The sequence below is a fragment of the Epinephelus fuscoguttatus genome, linkage group LG9, assembly GCF_011397635.1.
Source record: "Epinephelus fuscoguttatus linkage group LG9, E.fuscoguttatus.final_Chr_v1".
Taxonomy (NCBI): Eukaryota; Metazoa; Chordata; class Actinopteri; order Perciformes; family Serranidae; genus Epinephelus; species Epinephelus fuscoguttatus.
In genome coordinates, this window is record NC_064760.1 from 1,662,499 (window position 1) to 1,682,928 (window position 20,430).

The 20,430-nt window shown below is 41.2% G+C and overlaps 4 protein-coding genes across 5 annotated transcripts in view; 1 reads left to right on the plus strand and 3 right to left on the minus strand.

The window, feature by feature from the left end:
• tgfbi (transforming growth factor, beta-induced) overlaps positions 1–20,430 on the minus strand; it is a 684,304-nt gene that overhangs the window by 271,371 nt on the left and 392,503 nt on the right. The window lies entirely within an intron of this gene.
• Positions 706–9,916, minus strand: LOC125894374 (transmembrane emp24 domain-containing protein 9). The gene is made up of 5 exons (XM_049585711.1): positions 9,736–9,916; positions 4,508–4,608; positions 4,242–4,367; positions 3,898–4,044; positions 706–2,970 (listed from the first exon to the last, which is right to left on the minus strand). The coding sequence occupies exons 1-5, from the start codon at positions 9,881–9,883 to the stop codon at positions 2,821–2,823; spliced, it is 672 nt and encodes a 223-aa protein (XP_049441668.1). The 5' UTR covers positions 9,884–9,916; the 3' UTR covers positions 706–2,820.
• On the plus strand, positions 10,710–15,382 carry tmem216 (transmembrane protein 216). 2 transcript variants are annotated; one of them, XM_049585714.1, is made up of 6 exons: positions 10,710–10,758; positions 12,084–12,097; positions 12,851–12,944; positions 13,451–13,543; positions 14,795–14,996; positions 15,121–15,382. In XM_049585714.1, exons 1-6 carry the CDS (start codon positions 10,749–10,751, stop codon positions 15,134–15,136), a joined length of 429 nt encoding a protein of 142 aa, XP_049441671.1. In that variant the 5' UTR covers positions 10,710–10,748; the 3' UTR covers positions 15,137–15,382. The 2 variants fall into 2 exon arrangements, with proteins under 2 accessions (XP_049441671.1, XP_049441672.1); XM_049585715.1 differs by having other exon boundaries at positions 10,727–10,758; positions 12,084–12,438; positions 12,869–12,944.
• LOC125894375 (transmembrane emp24 domain-containing protein 9-like) lies at positions 14,990–19,751 on the minus strand. Its single transcript, XM_049585712.1, has 6 exons — positions 19,592–19,751; positions 18,574–18,674; positions 18,121–18,237; positions 17,871–18,017; positions 15,919–16,034; positions 14,990–15,152 (listed from the first exon to the last, which is right to left on the minus strand). Exons 1-6 carry the CDS (start codon positions 19,728–19,730, stop codon positions 15,149–15,151), a joined length of 624 nt encoding a protein of 207 aa, XP_049441669.1. The 5' UTR covers positions 19,731–19,751; the 3' UTR covers positions 14,990–15,148.

A 20,430-nucleotide genomic window follows, 5' to 3' on the forward strand; every position in this document is an offset into this window, starting at 1 on the left:
TATTGATTAAATGGACTTATAAACTTAAATGTATATAAAACACTTACAGAGCAGTTCTGCTGTTTATTTTTACTCCTGAAACTTAAAAGTACATTTTTATGATTATACATCTGTTTATACTTCAGTAAAACACTTTTATTGTGTTTTAAATATTTTAATTATATTGTGATTTTAATATTTCATATTCCTCAGGGCACACTGCAATTATTTTATGATTCTGTTAGTTGCAACTGCACTGCTCACTTTATTTATTAGTTAATAACTTGTTTGCTGATTTAGTGTGTTACTATAATGTTCATTATCTAATAATCACTGAGACCTGATTATTACATTTCATGTATTTCTGTGGCTGGAACGACAATAAAGAATTCTTGATCCTTGAAAATATTTAATGTATTTGTACTTTTAATAATGATGAATTGTGTACTGTTGCTGCTTTAGTGATGGATCAGAGTATTATGAAAGAAAGATAGTTGAGCACAATATAATCAGTGAGTGAAACTGGATTAATACAAAACCTGAAATATTCTATCAACAGTTTTATTTTTGGAACCAGGCAGAAATATTTTAGCTTCAACATCATTATATTTTATTTGCATTAATTTTCCCTTCAAAATACAAAGCAGACACAGCTTTTAAAAATCCATAAAAATAATTTTTATAAACAGTTTCACTGAAGAAAGTAAGAAAAGAAACTTTCAGTCGTTTAAACCAAATGTGACAAAACTTTATTTCGAGTGCAATTTCAGACAGATTTCACACGGACAGAATCTCCCTAAAAATAAAATTAACTCAAGCCCCTCGTCCAGACTAAAAACCATCTGATTTATTTTCTAACCCCCGAAAACATTTTTGAAATCTACCAGCAACATAAAACTGTTCAACACAAACCACCAGAGAATAAAGACGAAACAAAAAGAGATGAAATCTTTACGGCCGAAGACGTGTTTGACACCTGACGTCTTCCTCAGGAGCTTCAGCTGAGGGACGTTTTCAGGATCCTCACGTTCAGACTGACTCTGTTCACTGAACATAAGAGGATCTGAAATCATTTCACTGCTCATCAGAACCACGTGAGGCTGAATATGTAATGATTTAACTTCCCACCACATGTTCTATTTTTTTTTGTTTTACTGAAGAGTGAAACATCTGCAGGTGAAGATCATCTGAGCGGGTCAGGAGCTGGTGGCGACGCAGCGCTGCACAATCTTTACATGTTTTTCTACAGTGAGCAGAATCTGTTCAAGATTTTCCTTTCATACAGGAGACAACAAATGATGCTATTAGGTCAAAGCTAAAATCTTTTCCTTCAAATGACTGGGTTCAACATCAGACGCAGATCCAAACAGCGTTGTTTCTTAGTTCTTTTGTATTTGATAGTATTAATGGACGCCTCAAAATCTACAGCTGCTTTTCAAGCAGAGGATTTAAAGTTCCCTCTGAACATTCCCGTCTGTGTTTCCACCACATCTGAAGAAGCGTGACGATTAATCAGATTAAATTAAAATATGACTGCAGCGTTTAAACAGTGCCAAATGATCTGATAGCAGAAGACTTCTCTCCACGCCTCCGTCAGCGAGCCAGAACCAGGAGAACAGAAACATACATTCAGTTTGAACACAGTAAAAATGTGGATTCACTCAAGCACAGTAACAAACAGGAAACTGTCTCGTTTTGTTGGAGTTCACAGAGCCGGGCTGAAACATTAAAGACAAACTGACGCTAAAAGCTGAAACTTTTGATTTCACCTCATTAATGAAGCCACAGCAGCCTGAAGTTTACTTAATACAACGCGTTCCTGTCTGCAAACACCTGACACAGAATAACAGAGCGTCTGTTTCAGGAACACGTCCAACCTCTACGTTCTGCAGGAGGAAACTGAAACAGGTTTTTCTTCCTTCTTGTTTGATCACTGCTTCAAGTATTTAAATCAGAGTTGACGAAGAGGCCAAATTCTGCTCATTAAAAAAAACAACCAAGAGTCGAGAGTCAAACAGAGATCAGTCCGAACGTGTGAAATATTTATATTATGCTTCAGTATTCAACAGCCAGTGGCACAACAAAGAGCCGGCACACTTCAGCCCTGTTTTCACTGCAGCATCAGTATCACGCGTCCTCACAAATTAACACCACAAAATGTAGTTTATCAGGGACAAAATAAGGGACAGCCATTTCCTGTGACATCACGTCAACATGAACTGTGACGTCCTCGAGTGTCATTAATTTTAGTTCTGTTCAAAATCTCCACGTTCAGATTTTCCTGCGTGATTCAAGATGCAGAAAACGTGTCACAAAATGTTTTACAGATGAAATAAAAACTAGAATTTCTGCTTTGTGTCAAACTGATAATTCACAAACATCATCTCTGAGGCCAGTAACACGTCACGTCTCATCGCAGTGAGGAAGGAGACAGGAAACACACACATCAAACACACGACTGTCAGCTTCAGCTCTGATGTCAGAGCGAAGCCGGCCCATCTGCGGTTCAGTGTCTGTGTCATAAATACAGTCATCATGTGTTCCACTGTTAACGTGAGGGGCTCGTTACAAACAGAGCTGCTGACACAAACTATGATAACATCAATAATAATAATAATAATAATCTAAAGAGGTTGTTTTGAAGCCGAATCGTGCAGCTGGGTTTCTCTGTCCCGCCTCCTCAGCAGTTTTCCTCTGACCGCCACCGCCGCTGCTGCTCGGCACTGCATCAATCAGTAGAGACCAAACACACTCACACGCTCTCTCACACACACTCGCATACACCCACACACACACTCGCACACACACACACAGACTCACACTCTTCGCCCAGTTGAAAACTTAGACCAGTTTCTTGGCCTCGAAGAAGCTCTTGAGGTGTCTCATCTGCCAGATGCCGATGGCCACCAGGATGAGGGTCTGGACGATGGACCACCAGAGGACGCGCTGGTTGGTGCTCTCGCTGGTCTGACGGAAACGCTCCTCACGGTACTGAGAGAGGACAGACAGACAGACAGGGGACGATCAGCACACTTCACATGACCAGCTGACAGGACGAGGCGACAGACTTTATAGAACAGAACTAAACTTCATTTTCACAAATAAAAAAAGACATTCACAAAAGTGGTTCCTTTAACAAATTCATTTTGTGTCTTCTGAAACAAAGTGTCACAAACAGTACAGCTATAAGTTCGTTTAACCTCAACAAACTTCAGACAGAATTCAGGCTCAGTTTTAATCTCTCCTTGTTTTGGCTGAACTGATCATTTATCAGCTCTCTCACATGAACTCTTATCAGGTCAGTCGAGGAGTTTGGCCTCGCCAGAAGCTTAAAGGGACAGTTCACCTCAGAATCAAACTAAATATTTCCCTCTCACCTGTAGAGCTGTTTATCAGTGTAGATAGTTTTGGTGTGAGTTGCAGAGGGTTTAAGATATCAACCGTAGATCAGCTGTAGAGCTGCAGCTGTCTGCCTTCTCTCCAGTATAATGGAGCTAGATGTCACTCAGCCTGTGGAGCTCAAAGTGCCAGTGTCTCTTTACAGAAATCATGACCTGGTGACTCAAGATAATCCACAGACCTTGTTGAGAAGCAGTTTCATGTAGGAACTATTTTCTTTTCATTTCATTTTTCATTTCAACACTAAACTCACACCAAAACTATCGATTGATAATCAGCTCTACAGGTGAGAGGGAAAATATGTAGTTTTGATTTTGAGGTGAACTGTCCCTTTAATGTTAGATTGAGAAACCCAAACTATCTGTGACGTGTCAGGTTCTGACAGAACCTCAGAAATCATCATCATCAAACTGTCACAACACTGACAATCTCAGTGTGTGACCTCAGCTGGACTCTATTCAACACACACACACACACACACACACACACACACACACACACACACACACACACACTGACCCTCTGGTAGTTCTGCTCCTTCTGGATCTGGTCCACCTGCTCCACCAGCTGTCGGACTCTCAGCTGCAGCTCCGTCAGTTTGTCTTTGGCAGCGATCTCAGCGTAGTTGTTGGCGTGTTCTCCGACCTGAATATCCAGGTGAACCCTCTGCAACACAACAGGTCAGAGGTCAGCGGTGAGTCATCATGTGGTGCAGAATTAATAAGAGGACACACAGACAGATGCAAACAAGTCAAGGTTACGTTCAGGAGAGAAACTGAAGCGTTCACATCGTCAGTCGAGAAACTTTAAATCGAATCTGAAACCAGCGCAAAGTCAGAGGTGTTCACGAGGCGTCTCCTCACCAGCATGCCTCCTGCGAACAGGGAGAACTTGGAGGAGTTGGAGTGCAGGCAGATCTGATGCTCTCCAGGTGTGTGTGAGGTGAAGGTGAACCTCCCCTCTGAGCCGTACTGCCGAGACAGAATCACCTGCAAGAGACACACACACACACACACACACACACACACACACCACACACACACACACACACACACACACACACCAGTTACACACTGACGAAGATGAAGATGACACTGCTGCTGTCTGTGTTAAATGTTTCTGTTGTCACCTTGTCATCAGGATCTTTGACCTCCACAAACATCCCCAGACCCTGAGTGGCCGGCAGGTACTCCTCTCTCTGTTTGTCGTACAGCTGAGTCCGATAGTTACCTGCAGAGAGACGGAGACAGAGACAGAGACAGGTGTGTCGAGGTTAGACTTCTTCATTCTACTCATCAGTTATTAATCTCTGCCTTAAATCTACTTGGAAGCATCATCAGAGTTTTTGTCCCCGTCTCACGTCCCTGTAGGACACATGAGGACACCACAGTCAGCTCCATTCACTGACAAAGTTCTTTATTGTCATGTGAACAACAGTTACAGTCAGTCAAGTTTCCTCCAACAACACTCATTAAATATGTATAAAAGAGGAAATCATATCAGTAAAATCTAACGACACCCAACACATAAAGACAGAGCAGCAGTTAAAGTCTAAAAATGAAATAAAACACTAAAACAGACACATGTTCAGTCGTGGTTAAATGTATTAACAGCAGTAGTGTAGCAGATGTATCTACATATGAAGTCTGTCAGATGTGGTCAAAGGGAGGTTTGGGCGGGATCTGTCTCTTCATAGCTTCCTGATATTTCGCCAGCGTGCGGTACGTACGGTACGTGTTCAGTATACGTTCTCCAAACTTGAGCAGTAAACGAAAGTCACACCAGAGCACACACTGCAGACCTGCTGCAAAATGCAGCACAAGAACAGGGAACTGTGGTTTCGCTCACGTTCTTTATCTGTCCTCTCAGAGGGCATAAATCTGCCCACAGTTCAGTCTGTCAGGTGTATGCAGCATTTCTGACAGGCGTTGGTCAGTCTGTCTGCTCTGTGTCACTTTCAGCTGCAGTTAAATGATTACAATCAGATGAACAGACTGAAAACTTTATCTGAGGAGGTCAAACTGATGTTGACAAAGTTTTCCTTTGAGGAAATAATTCGCAGTTGGAAAAAAGGCAATAAACTGCAATACATTTTACCACAATACTCAGCATGTTGCAGTAAAAACATATCGGGGGTCCTGTGGTGATTCCAACCCCTAATCCACACGAGTCACTGCAGTATTGACAGGTAGCACAATCACATTATCAAAATACAGTATTATCAGAAGATAAAACATGGTGCTTCCCCTGAACGGTAAAAAACCATCCTGACTGACATGAGTGAAACATCATCTGCTGTCACGGCAGATGTTGAGACGGAAGGTAACAGGAAGGCCTGCAGTAATATCCTGCATACTCATGACTTTGGATGTATTTTAAATTTCATACACCTTAAAATACAGGTTTATTGGCCATCAACAGTCTCCGTGCTGCCACGCCACATTTGCCAGGAAATGCTGGTGCACTGAGCCTCAGAGAGGCGGGGAGGAGAAGAGGTGAGTGGACACGTTGGCTCACATTACATCAGAGGCAGTTTGCAATCGATCAAAAAAACACAGTATGTTGGAGTCTGAATTATCTGCAGTGAGCGTGTTTCACCTGTTGGAGCTCTGCATGAGTGCTCTGAAGCATGTCTGCTCTTGTGTGAGGCTCTGTTCACACTGCAGGTAAACCACATCTGTTTCTCATCAGATCCCAGACACAGACTGTCCTGACTGTTATTTACGAGTGATCAGGTCACATTTGTGTGTCACTGATGTGCATGGGGAGAAGGGGGATCAAGAACTGGTTCCATTTAGTCTGATCTGCTGGAACTGTATGCCTCTGAGCTCATTAGATCCTTTTATGGATGCCAGTACATTTCTTCTATCACGTCAATCTCCTGCGTTACGCTGCTGGAAACTTGCAGCAAGAAAGAGTCATGGCAGAGAGGAAGAAACGGTCCAGAGCACGGCTTCATTTCCCAAAGAAAGACGACAGCGGTGCAGCTTGTAATGTTGTTAAATGATCATTTCAACACCAGCAATCTGCTGAAACTTCTTTTTACACAACACGGGTTAAACTCCAGGAGTGCTGAGAATCTGACACGCACCAGTGCTTCTGCTTCCCAACCGTTCAGCATGAGGGTGAATATGCTTCGTTATGATAACGGCAGCGTCGTGCCGACAGGCTGAGCAGATATTTTTTTTGACTGAGAATAAAAACGAATGTTGTGTATTGTTCTCCTCTCACACTGTGTTCAGACTCTGACAGAATGTAACAGTGGCTGAAAACCTGCGTCGGTCTTGTTTGGTTTCCCCACACAGAAAACTGATCAGGGATCAATAAGGGAAGTATCAGAAAGATAAGCACCATCGATGGTGGCATTGGTATCACTTAAGTTGTGTCAATCCCCATCCCTATGCATGGGTTGCTGTGGTAATGACATGATGTACATGTCATTAACGATATAGCTACGCTGGTGACGCTGCTTCCCAGTGCAGAAGCATGAGAAATGGAGGTCGATCATTTCACCCTCTGAACAATCACACAGTCAGGTTGCAGTGCAGAGCACACATGATGTATATCTCTTCCTGAGTTTGTCTAGTGCGACTGAGGAGGCCGGTATGTATCTGCTGCAGTCATGGAGGGTTGTGTCTGTTGTTGTTGTTGTGTTACGTTGCAAGTGACAAGTAAGACTTGTTGAAATCCAGTTTGAGTGTTGGAACTGAGACAGATCTGTAAGAATCTGATTGGAATTGCATATCAAACCACCTCCAAATGTGGTTTGGATCCAATGTGCAAAAATCACTTTTCATTTATTGTTTTATTGTCCAGACTTTCTAAAAAAAAAAATCAATCTGAATTTATGGTGGCAGTCTGAACGCAGCCTCTGTGTGTCTGTGACAAAAGACAAACCTGACAAATACAGTGCCGTGTTAACTTTATAACAAATCTGCTTGTACAGAAACTCTTCTGTCTTTCATGAGCTCTGGGAGGAAGTTTGTTCTAAACATGAGAAGACACAGTGTTCTGAATCTGACTCCAGTTGTTGCTTTGCTCTCTCATTGATCTCACACAGAAGTCATCGTATCAGCTTCAGTGTGTTTGCTGGCTCCACCACAGACGATTTGAAAAGTACTATACGAGATATTTTTGTCACTTCCTGTCTGTGTCGCCCTCTCTGATTCATGCAGGTCGTACTGTATTTGCTCAAACAAGTGACCTATTAGAGGACAGTCAGGTAAATGAACACCTGTGGTAGAGTGTAACTGCTGCACAGTACAAACACTCAAATACTGTACCTCACTACAGAGTCAAGCTTATGCTCCTTTCCCCTCCTGATCCATCTCAGAGGAACATTTGGTACATGACATTTGTTGCCCTCTTCCTGTCCAGTGAAAACCATGTATCTCCACATGTTGATGTTGAATGATACATTAAAGGATGAAGTGTGTTTTATGTGTTGAGCTAAATACACTCTTTAAAAACCATCTTGGATCAGCTGGAAGAGTCATCATCACAGAGCTGAAACCAGGCCCACACTACAAACATATGGTGATCTTACAGGATATGATACGTGTCTGTAGATTAAACCACCCAACGGGATATAAAGGAAATATCTACGCAGTAAAATGACACAGACACATTAATACTGCAGGGACATTCATCCAGAAACATCAGACAGAAGAGAAAAAACTTTTTACTGTAACACACTGACTTTTACTTTATCTATTTTTACTGAAACACAGGGGAGACTGGGGACGGTTGCAACAGCTCAGCTCTTCTTCCTCTGATCAGAAACACGCTGGAGTGATGACACTGACACTGCACATGCTCAGTTCGACCCTCTCCCCCACCAGGAAGACAGAGGACACATTCAACATCTGCTTTGGAGGGATGAAAGTAATTTTCTGTGACACTGTCCTGACCTTTTGTATGAATTCATCAAAACCTACTTAGTTTGAATTATTGTTCTGTTGACGTCTAAGTGACACAGTTGGCATGTTTCCAGCATGTGTTAGTGTGTCTTGTTGGAACACGATGTTCTGTCACGGCCGCCAGAAGCTCAGCAGACATATCCAAACAGACCATCAACAGGATTTTCCAACATGCATCAGTCACTGTGAACGTATAAAGGGACAGTTCACCTGAATATATCAAACTGTCAGCTGCTGTTTGCTACATTAGCATACTGATGCCATTACAGAGAATAAAAAGATGATTACGTTAAAGTACACAGCCAATATTTACACATGCACGAGTCACTGTGAGGTAATAATCTGATTCTTTCATATTACCAAAGCCTTATTAGTTAAATGGCCCATTAGTGGCTAAATAGTGAGTCAGTATAGTTTATCATTCTGCGAATAAGGAAATCAATCATTACACAGAGCATCAACAGGCATGCCTGATTGGAGAAGACTACATCACTGTTTTCCAAATGCTTCACACACATGAACAGCAAACTAAGTTTCTATAAATCTTCACCACAGAGAGCATTTTAAAAAATGACCATTTTAAGTACCTCACACTCACTTTGTGTGTGGACGAGAGGCCAGAATGTAGAGGAAAATATAAATTTACAACAATGTATTATTGATACTATTGTACAGCAATGAATATCTACAGCATACTGTGCTCGCTGAGACAAAAATCAAAAGTTACAGAGTTTAATTTAATGCATTTTAAACATGTTGCTACTGTCCCCGATTTAGATCAGCTGTAACATCTCACTTCTTCTATTCAAGTAAATATCGTGAGCGATGTGTCATATGTAATCATGTTCAAATAGTATGAATAATGAGCAAACAGATGTCAGTTTAATATAAAGAATTGGTTGGTGGAGCTCAAATAGTTTCCAGAGTAAATGAAAGAAGTGTCAAACGTGTTGCAACCGTCCCCAGTCTCCCCTGCTGTTACTTCAGTAAGGTTTGAATGCAGGACTGTTACTTGTTGTGGAGTATCTTAACTCTGTGGTATTAGTACTTTTACTACCGTAAAGACTCAAATATTTCTTCCATCTCTGGTTGTGTGTACTCATGAGTTAGTTAAATGGAAGTTAAATATTACGTTACAACTGTTAACGTGTTTCCTGTTGAGTTAGGAACCTTCCACATAAAGACTTAGCTCCATAATGTCACTAACACCGAGACTTTAACTAAGATTTAACGCCGAGGGAAAACAGTAGTTCGTGTCTCGTTACTCTGCGTGTTCCTTCACTGAGCTGTGAACCAACACATCAGCAGTAACGCTACAGATCCGTGTGAGAGGACACGAAACACAACTTGAGCTCAGTTAGCCGATTAGCTAACTAGCTGAAGTTAGGGAGCTAGCAGTTAGCAGTTAGCATTAGCCCGCTGACTTGGTGACACTCACCGATAATCATGGTCTCGTCCGGGATCTCCTCTATGAAACATTTCTTCTCCGTCTCTCCGATGTGAAAATACAAAGAGGAGACGACGCTGTAGAAAACGTTGAGGAGTAAAACCGACAACACACACGACCGCATCCTGACAGACACCATCTTCCTGCCGGGAGAGAGAACACCTACTGAGGCTGCGCGGACACAGCAGTGCCACGTCAACCATTGCTCCAGTCCGGCCAATCAGCGCGCCGGGAGAGGACGCTGGGAGTTGTAGTTCTTAATACTTTAGGGGCATAAAATGACATTACACACTTAATTATCTGAAAGCTTTAGTTACTTTACAGATTCAGATTATTAGTATAGAATAAACAAGTTAAAAGATGATGATGATGAGTTATTAGAAATTAAACTAACTAATGATTGATTTTATACAATTTTATGTGACGAATAACTTGATTGATTTATATTTTAGGTATATTGTAATGATAGATTTTGTTTTGTTTTTAAATATAAGTAACATTTTAAAAGCAGGACTAGTATCAGAGTATTTCTACACTGTGGCTTTATTACTTTTCAGATGTGCCTGAGGATCTGAGACTTGCAGAGTCAGTGACATTTTTAAAAATATCTTCTTAAATCGTATCTCATTTTTCAACCTAAATGCAACTTAAATAATTAAGTTAATTTAATAATTAATGCAAACACATCATTTTATTTCCAACACGTTTTATCTTTTCATTGTTATTGCCTTCTATTTTTTATATTTTACTTGTGGGTATTTTATTTCCATTTTAACTTGTAATCATCTGATTTTATTTCATTGCAATTATTTTTTTTACGTGTTTCAGCCATATAAAGCACTTTGTAGCTTTGTTTAGAGACGTGCTGGACACAGTTTCTAGCTGCTGCAGCAGCAGTAATATCACATTCAGCCTGTAGGCGGCAGCAAATTGACACACTTCCGTTTGAACTAAGGACCGAAGAAGAATCACTTCCTCCCAAGCTGTTTCCATGGCAATCAGACATGGCGCCGGGTAAGTCCTACATTCTGTGTGTTAGATAAACATTTAAACGAATAAAACTCATAAACAGTTTGTGTTTTATTTACTGTAGTTTGAATAAAGTTTTAACCGCAGTAACGGCTCACCGTTAAACCGAGTGACGGAGAGGAAGAGTCTGGTTGTGACGTCGTTAGCCGACATTAGCCAATAATTCAGCTAACGTTATTGATCAGACTCTGATCAGTATATTTAATATAATAACTATAATCAAACAAATTGTAGTTAAAACTGCAGAAAGCCACCAGAGATTTATGTCCGTGTTTGGTCCGTTAATGCTACAGTTAACTGAATGACTCTATAATAACACCGTGAAAGAGACACTGTGCAGAATGAGGACTTTAACTGTTTAACTTATTTTGCTCATAACACTTATGTCGTTTTACGTTTTAATATTTGACTTTAAAGTGTAACATTTGAACTCAGAATCAGCTCTTTCATGTACAAATATCAACGCTACTGTTTTCATGTTTTCAGTGTCTAAAAAGGAAGCAAACAAAAGTGACGTCATCTTTTTTTTTTTTAATAAAGCAGAAATGATCAGTGTTTCATTAATAACATGAGAGATGTGTTCACCTGAGCAGGGCTGACTGATAGTGGCCATAAAATATTTTATAAAACAGTGTGAGTGCTCTCAGAGGACTTTAACAGCAGAGTAAATTCAATCAATGTCACTCATCAGTTGATTTATTTCATAAACGTCAGCCTCTTTCAGTGAATATTAATGTTTTAGAGATATATATTTACTATGAAAAATACTTTGGTAAAGATACTAAATAGGCATTTGTCTTCTGCACATTATTTTAATATTTCATTTTTAATGTTATTGGTTTAATTTTAACTTTTGTAAATAAATAAAATTCAGACTTTTCTTTATAAAGGTAAAATGTGTCAAACATAACATTTTTAGTTATGAATGAACTGTGGTGGTGCTACAGAGCTACAGAGCTGCCCTGGTTTACACATCATATTCCAGATGAAAGGGAACATGATGGTTTGGTGCTGGTCCCTGAAAAAATTAAAATTGTCTTTTTTTTTTTTTTTTAATTTGGTGAAAACAGAACTCAGAGATTACCATTCCCACCAAAATTACGACTCAGATATCTGTCAAAATAATCGCAATGATTTTAAATTTTTCTGGCATATCGTGCAGCCTGTAGTGACCAAATTATCAGAGAAAAACTGCTCTTCTAAAACAGTATTGATGTTATAAAGCTGTAAATCAACCCGCTCTGTTAATTAGCTCCCAGTAAGAGGCCATGTCTCAGTCTAACAGCTGGATTTTCTCTTCTTCTCTGCAGGAAGCCAGCCAATCGTATCCTTTATATGACACTGACGCAGAGCTGCAGCACACACACCTGAGGCCTCAGCACTACGAAGCCAGTTCACTTTACTCAGGATACGTTTCCTGACTAACTTGTCATATCAGCCGTCTGGATAACCAGTGCTACAGAGGTGTGTGCTCTGAGGCAGGATTTGGAGGCGAGGTAAACTCTGGGTTTTCAGCACTACGAAGCTGGTTCTGTTTTTACCGGGATAAATCACCATGGTAACTGATGCTGAACAGCTGACCTGATCACAGCCTGTCAACACTCCAACCTCTGACCAATCTGATCACTGAAGACCAAAGTTTTTATGGACAAAAGTCCATAGTCTCAGGAAAATAAAGAGGAGCCTGTATGTTTTTATAGGTCAGTAGAATCATTTCATTATTTCCACTGGTTTTAAAACAGAGCTTCTAACAAACACAGAGATCATTCACACACTGAACACATGATTTCAGCAACATTATTACTTATGCAAAGTTTACTTCAGTCCTCAGTGAGTGTTGATATTTGACACTGGTTCATCACTGCAGCTCAGAATAACATGAGACACCTGTGTGATGAGGACTGGGATAAAACAGATGATATTTTATTAATAAAATAATCCACACACTGTTGATTTGCTCCTCAGAGTTAACCCTGAAGTTACCTCGCTAACTCTAAATCCTGCTTCGTAGTACAGGCGTCTGGTCTCAGTGTGTGTGTGTGTGTTCTTGTGTTGTCCTTGACTCAGTGTCTCTCAGCTGTCGTCCACTCCCCTGCAGGTCCTCTTCTACCTGAACAGCTGGTACTTTGCTGCTTTCTACCTGGCAGAGATCCTGATGTTCATCTACAAAGGTCTGTGAGAAGCTGCGACACCTTCATGTGTCTGTACCACGTTACCATAGAGACAGGACACAAAGCTCTCTGATGCCACACAGGTTAAAATCTGGTTTAAGTTCTGTTAAATCATTAAAAGGTGTGTATGTGTGAACAGCAACACACAACGAGCTCAAACATTAGAAACAGTTTCAGTTTTTATTTATTAAAGTGAATCAACGAGGGCAACGTGACAAAACAAACAAAGTGCAAATCACAGGTTACATTCATATGTCAGGACTTTAGACACAGTAACGTGTGAACAGAATAAAACACAACATACAGACAGAGTCCTCAGAGGACCAAGAACTTAATTTATAAAACATCTATGGCTCAACATGTCGTCACAGGGTCCAAATAATTTAACATGTTATTCCCTCAGATCAAACAGCTGAAGGAGGTCAGAGGTCACAGACGAGTCGGCTTTAATGTTAAAACTTTTGGAAGTGTTGATACATAAACCGTCTTTTTCTTTTTGCGTGCAGGGATTTTACTCCCGTACCCGTCAGATAACCTGGTCCTGGACGTGGTGCTGCTGGCGCTCTTCCTCGCTCTGGAGACGCTCAGGATCTTTTATGGTGAGCGAATGAGACACAAGACAGAAATATTCTGACTGAACCTGAACTGGACTCAATGAGGAGGCACATCATTTGGTTCTTTGCTGCCACCGTGTGGACGACAGCTGCAGGTTCTTTTTCCAGCAGCAACATCTGAACTCACTTTTATTATAATTCAGTTATTAATTCTGAAGAACAGTTCAGTTCAACCTGAACTGTTCTTCAGTGCTGCCACGCTTTATTAAAGCTTGGTCCTCATGATGTTCAGTCATTGTGCAAAATAGGCTCAAGGCAAAACTGTGCCGCCCTGGAGACGTCTAAAGGCCCCGACACACCAAGCTGACGGTCGGCTGTCAGTCAAACGCTCAGCTCAGCGCACGATAAGAAAGACAGAAAGTAACAAAGAGCTGAAGTCCAGAGGAAGTAAGACCAAACTAACTTGTTTCATCAGGTCAGATTATTTTTCTGTATCCACTGAGCTCTTTAACCCTCTGACACCTGGAGCAACATCACTTTTCTTGTGCTGCTTTCACAAGTGTTTAACAGAAGTGTTTCCTGTTGGTTTGTGTCGTTTCAACACTGGATCGTGTTGTTAACATGCTAACTGGCTGACTAGCGTCAAGACGCTTTTCCTGTTTCCCTTTCTGTATGATGAATACAGACGACTGCCGTCTGCTGCTGTGGAGTTATTTCCTCTCACGCAGGCGCAGAACATTCATGCTTGTTCACCGTCAGTTTGGTGTGTTCATGTCCAACTTTTTGGCTGAGACAGCAAAGTGAGGCGACGCAGCGGGGGCTCTCATCGCCGCTAGTTGTCTGATGTCAGTTTGGTGTGTCTGGGCCTTTAAGGTGTTTGACAGCCGGCTTTGTGTGGACAGACAGACTAAATGAAATAAAATGGAGCCAGTTAGTGCGGAAGTGTTCTTACTGTGGATGTTAGTTGTTGTGTTTAAAAAGAATCATCAGCAGCACGAGGCTTCAGCTGCAGTCACAGACCTCAGTGATGACCTCAGTCCCTCCAGGATGTCGACGTCTTAACAATAAACACACACTTAACCCATCTGCGTGAACAGAAGGTGGTCGAACGCACACGACATCGATTATGAAACACTTTCCTTGTCCCACAAAAACAAACTCAGAGAACGGCTGAAACATGAACAACAGACAGATCACTGTGACATTTTAGACCCGCACAAACCCGAAAAAGGCCCTGGAAACGCTGGAGAGACTGATGACCTCACTGATGACCTCACTGATCTCTGTGTTGTTCAGGTTGGAAGGGGAACCTGTGTGAGCGCTCTCTGGCCTCGTGCATGTCGCTCGTCATCCTGTTCCCCTGCGCGGCGCTGGCTGTTTACTACCTGCTGCTGCAGACCTTCGTCCTGCGGCTGGAGTTCATCCTCAGCGCCGTCCTGCTCTGCTTCTACGGCCTCGAGTTCCTCCTGGGACTCCTCTCCGTGTCTGCCTTCTCCAGGTGACTCGGTCCCACGGGCCTCTGATGTGTTGGGTTCTCAGTACATTTAAAATCTTTGATTAAACTTCAGCATCCAGAAATATTCAAGGTCATAACTTTGATTGTTTTTATTTTGTCCTCGTAGATCCAACGGCTACTGAAGACGTTTGACTTCACCTGAAACACACAGCAGCAGTTCACTCTTCGCATCTTCCTAAAATGTCATTTTGTAAATAAAACATTGTTTTATTTTCCTATTAAATGTAAATTTATTAGAATATTTTCTACTGTTGGTTTTATATAAACTCTTTGTTATAAGAATGTTCCAAACCTTTTTACAACTACACTGAGGGATGAAGTTATGTAAATAAATAACTGAACTTAAAATAAAAGTGAATTTGTCTGAATGTATAAGCATCGTATATTTATTAAAAATTCACACCTACAAACCAAACATTTATTAAAAAGAGAATCAGTGTGAACAGAATATCTGCAAGTGTTAGTTCAGATTCCTCAAAAAATAAAAATAATAATAATTAAAAAAAAAACGGCCTCAAAGTTTTAAAGTCTAAAATGTAATTAACAAAAGATAAGTCATCCAAGTCACATTAATTTCATCAGTTACATCATGATAAATTATTGTCATGTACTGCTGCAGTGCTGAGAAATGTGACACAGATGACAAATAATTTTAGTCCATATCTGTTGGTTTTTCATCGTACTTTAATACTTTGAGAGTCTGACTGAGAAACAGGTGTTAAATTATTTTGTATGTTGTGTTAAAAAGGTCTGTTTTTAGTTTAAGTAGAAGTATGTGAAGTAAAAGTGAAGCTGAGTTCATATTAAAGTCAGAACATTGAGCTTCTTGTGAATGTCTGGATGAATACAGTAAAATAAACCCAGTCAGCTGGAGAGAAGGGAGGAGAGGAGGAGGAGGAGTTACCAGGACTTGGTGTGCCAGATGATGAAGAGGACCACGTAGAGAGAGCGGATAACGGGCCACCAGAAGATCCACATGTTGGTGTTGTAGTTGGTCAGACGGAAATGTTCCTCCTTGTACTGAGAATCAAACACAGAGAACAGACAGCTGATTCCTCCTGTTCTTCCTCAGTGTCCTACCTTCATCTTCACTCACTCAAAGAAAGAAAAGGACTCCAAACATTCGTCCCATACAGCTGCTTGTTTGGTGTCTGACAGTCTCCATCCATGTCAGTGAAAACATGGATGCTTCACACACAGAAGATCTATACAATCAGCACAGTTTCAAGATTAGAGTCACCAATTCAGTATCTGACCAAATGTCTCCCCTTCTGTTCCTGAGATATGACGTTAAAACATGATGAGGTCACAGTCAAGCTGACCTTTGACCTGTGACCTTCATTATTTTATCCTGTTAGACATCTGTGTCAAGTTTGGTCATATTAAGACAATCCTTTAATTTGTCCCACAGCCGGGAAAATTGCAAAAAAACACAAAAACAAAAAAAAACGTTAGTGTATGAATTCTTGAGTTATGGCCAAAAATATATTTTGTGAGGTCACACTGACCTTTGACCACTGAAATCCAATCAGTTCATCGTTGAGTCCAAGTGAACGTTTGTGCCAAATTTAAAGAAATTCCCTTGAGGTGGTCTTGAGATGTTAACAAGGACGGGACAGACGTATGGACAGAAACTATAAGTCCTGTTTCTACCGAGCAGTTCAGTTCATAGTTCCTGTCTCCACAGTAAAAGTTGTGGATGGTCCCAACAGCAGCGTTCCTTAGCGTCCCCATGTTTGGTCCCCCCTCTGTTGGGGTACCTAGCACACAGATCTGGTACTAAAAGGTGGAGCTAGAAACCCTGCAGTCTGATTGGTCAGTAGAGGACGCTCACTCTGGTTTTATGTAACCTCTGTTCATACATCAGTAAACTACAACTATAAAATGAAAGAGAAAAAAATAACTTCATTCACTGGGCCGACTGCCGGCAACTTTTAAGGTGGAACGTTAACTTGTAATGTTACTCAATGCATGAGTTGATGACGTGAATCCATCAGCACACCTTAAATTTCACTGTGACAACTTTGACCATCACTTTAGTTTTTATATGACACACACTTTTAGTAATGACTTTAAAAATATAGATTCATTTGGAGCGGATTATGTGAAGGTCATATATTCTAATCCTCACTTCCTGTGGGCTACAGCAACACTAAACCCCTGAGCTTGCCTGAGAAGGACTAAATGCACAAAGCTGCTATTTTGAAATATCCCATGGAGAGAGACTCTCACTGCAGCCTGTTCTATTTTGTTGTGAAAATGTGGGCGTGCAGCCTCGTTCTGTGGACGATAAACCAGGTGCAGACTTCCATCTGTGTCACCGCTGATGAGGAAATACAGCGAGTGCTGGACGGAGCAGTGAGTGACAACAACCCCGCCCACATTTAAGAGGACTGTCTGAACACACTGAGGGTCTAGGTACCATGTCTGAAGGCTGACTGCTGGTTCCAGAGGGACTGGACTGGAAGGGTTTGGTGGAGACGGGGCTGTAATGTCTCCGGCAACGGCTATCACCGACATGGAAGCATAAAAATATACTTAGAAATAAATGTATTTATCATTTAATTGAAATTAAATTACATACATTTATTGATTAATCTATTTGCTTAAACTTTGTGTAGACAGTGAAGCGTCACAGAAAACATTCATTTCAGTGTGAAAGTTGATTATTGAAACATCAAGTTTGTTTTCAGCTGATGTCTCGAGGTCTCATCTTGTTTCAACAGCTGCGTGTCAGCGATGAACTGAGCACAGTGCAGCGACAACAGCTGCTGAAAGCTCCAGAATAAATGCAGTAAGTGGGTCTTTAAACACTCACACACACACACACAAACACAAACACACACTGAGACTGACCCTGTGGTAGCTGTATCCTCTCTTGATGTCTTCGACCTGCTCTATCAGCTGACGGACTCTCAGCGCCAGATGCGTCTGTTTGTCTTTAACAGCCAACTCAGAGTAGTTGAATGTGCCTTCGCCCACTCTGATGTCCAGGTGAACCGTCTGCAGGACACAACAGGAAGTTCATCAGGACGGACAGTTGTCTTTTAATAAATAACTGCATTAAAGCAGCGATAAATAAAACAACAAATGCGTGTTTTCTTACCAACAGGCCTCCAGCAGGCTGCGAGGAGTCTGGCTGCAGGCAGATCTGGTGCTCTCCTGGTGTGTGTGATGTAAATCTGAAGGTTCCCTCTGAGGGGAAAGGACGAGACAAAACCACCTGGAGGACACACAGAGACACACTGAGAGGACAGCACAGTCACACCAGCACAGTCCTGCTGTGTAATAAACTGATGTTGATGGTTCCTCAGTGGATCAGCAGAGGGTCTCTAGTCCTCTGCCGTAGACAGAAACATCTTTGACACCTCAGAGTGCTGTTCATGTTCCGAGTGTTTGCGGGTCATTATTACAGAGATTATTTTCCACACTGAAACAGGAAAACTGTTTAACTTTTTCTTTTTCAGTTTGGGGTGTAAAAAATTCCAGTTTAATGTGGACGAGGGGCCAAAATGAAAAGTGAAAAGAAAAATGAAATGCAGTGACTCTGGTGACAAACCTGGTCATCAGGATCTTTGACCGAAACATGTATCCTGTGGTCCTGAGGGGTCGGCAGGTACTCGTCCCTCTGTGTGTCGTACAGCTCAGTCCGATAGTTACCTGCAGAGAGACACAATTAAAGACACCACTTAAAGAGGCCGTGCACACGTGCCACGTCTTTGACGAGAGGTCAGGTGCTGGGCGCTACTCTTGTGCCAACTGCACAAGTGCAGTTTTGGTGCCCTGAGATTCTTTCTGTTCAGAGCAGACACACAGCAGGTGCGTTCACGTGTTCCCAAGCGCCTGTTTTTCAGGGCACAAAGTCACACTGTGCACACGTTATCAGACTCATATTTCAGTTTGTTCTCAGTCTGCAGTTGTTTTAATTATGATAGATTCATTTATGCATTGTTCTCTTTGTTGATGTTATCAATAAATGATAAGGGTATACAGTGTGTGCAGACAGACTGACATGTCCTCTGATCATTCCTGTGTGTATTTCTGGTTCCTGCACACACACAAACCTCCTGTCACTGGTTTATAGCCAGCAGAAGAATTTCCATGACTCCTTCCTCTATAAGAGCAGATCAGCTGATTGTGTCACGTGGGAAACATCACACTGCGCAGATTGTGTTGGTCACAACACCGGAAATGCTCTGACAATATGTGTAATAACTTTTTATAGTAAAGAGGAAACTTCTCCATATTCACTGAGGTTATTAGTTATGATCTGAAGATACTAAATAAAACACTTGATGGTTTTCTTTGATGGACAGAGTTTAAATCAGAGGGTCACTTCCGGATCATGACACCCGTCTTCACATAATTAAATGTATACATGATTTATTTAGAGCTGACAACACGACAGGTTTATTATATTTATTACATTTATTTGACAGTTAATCTCATATAAAAACGGTGAATAAATTTAACACTGATATAACGTATATTTGTCTTTAAGAGGAACTTCCTACTAACTAAAAAGTTGAAGTTGGTGTGCGAGCCGCTGAGGGACCGTTATCCCGGGTTAAACTCACCGATAAGCGGCGTATCGTCCGGTAACTCCTGTATGAAACATTTCCTCTCGGTGTCTCCGATGTGAAAGAACAGACAAGAGACGAAACTCGAGAAACAGTGCAGGAGATAAAAAACTGTCAGTAACTTCCCTGACGCCATGTTTATCCTGCAACTGCGCCTGCGCGGAGGAGCAGGAGCTGCTGGGTGTTGTAGTTCGTACAGCTGAAACACTGTTAATGTAGTTTCTGTTCCTGAACTTTAGAATGAAACTACACAATTTATTCTCATCAACAACTCTGTTTATTTATTTAAGGTCTGCTGTGATGGTGGGCCGATGACATCATATAAAATGGAGGAATGCCTATGGTGAGTGGAGGTGAGATGGATACTGACATGTTTTAAGATAAGATAAGATAAGATAAGATAAGATAAGATAAGATAAGATAAGATAAGATAAGATACACCTTTATTGATCCCATAATTGAGAAATTCCAGTGTTACAGCAGTCAAGGAAAAAGAGTCAGATTAAAGATTTCAAAATTAGACTTAAAAAACTTAAATAACTAAATAAGTACAAAAATCCAAGAGTCGGCAATAAATAACAATAACAATAACAATAATAATGAAAATAATAGGAAGTGGATAATAATGAGCAGCAGTGAATGAAAATGAGCAGTGGATAAAGGGAGCACATCTAGTGCAAGTGATTGTACGTGCAAAACAGCAGACAGCTGTGGTGTCCCTAAAGTGTCCATAGTGTCCCTAAAGTGTCCATAGTGTCCCTAAAGTGTCAGTAAAGTGTCCATGGTGCAGTTTACTGTGAGCAGTGCTGGTTATGTAGCCTGACAGCAGCAGGAAG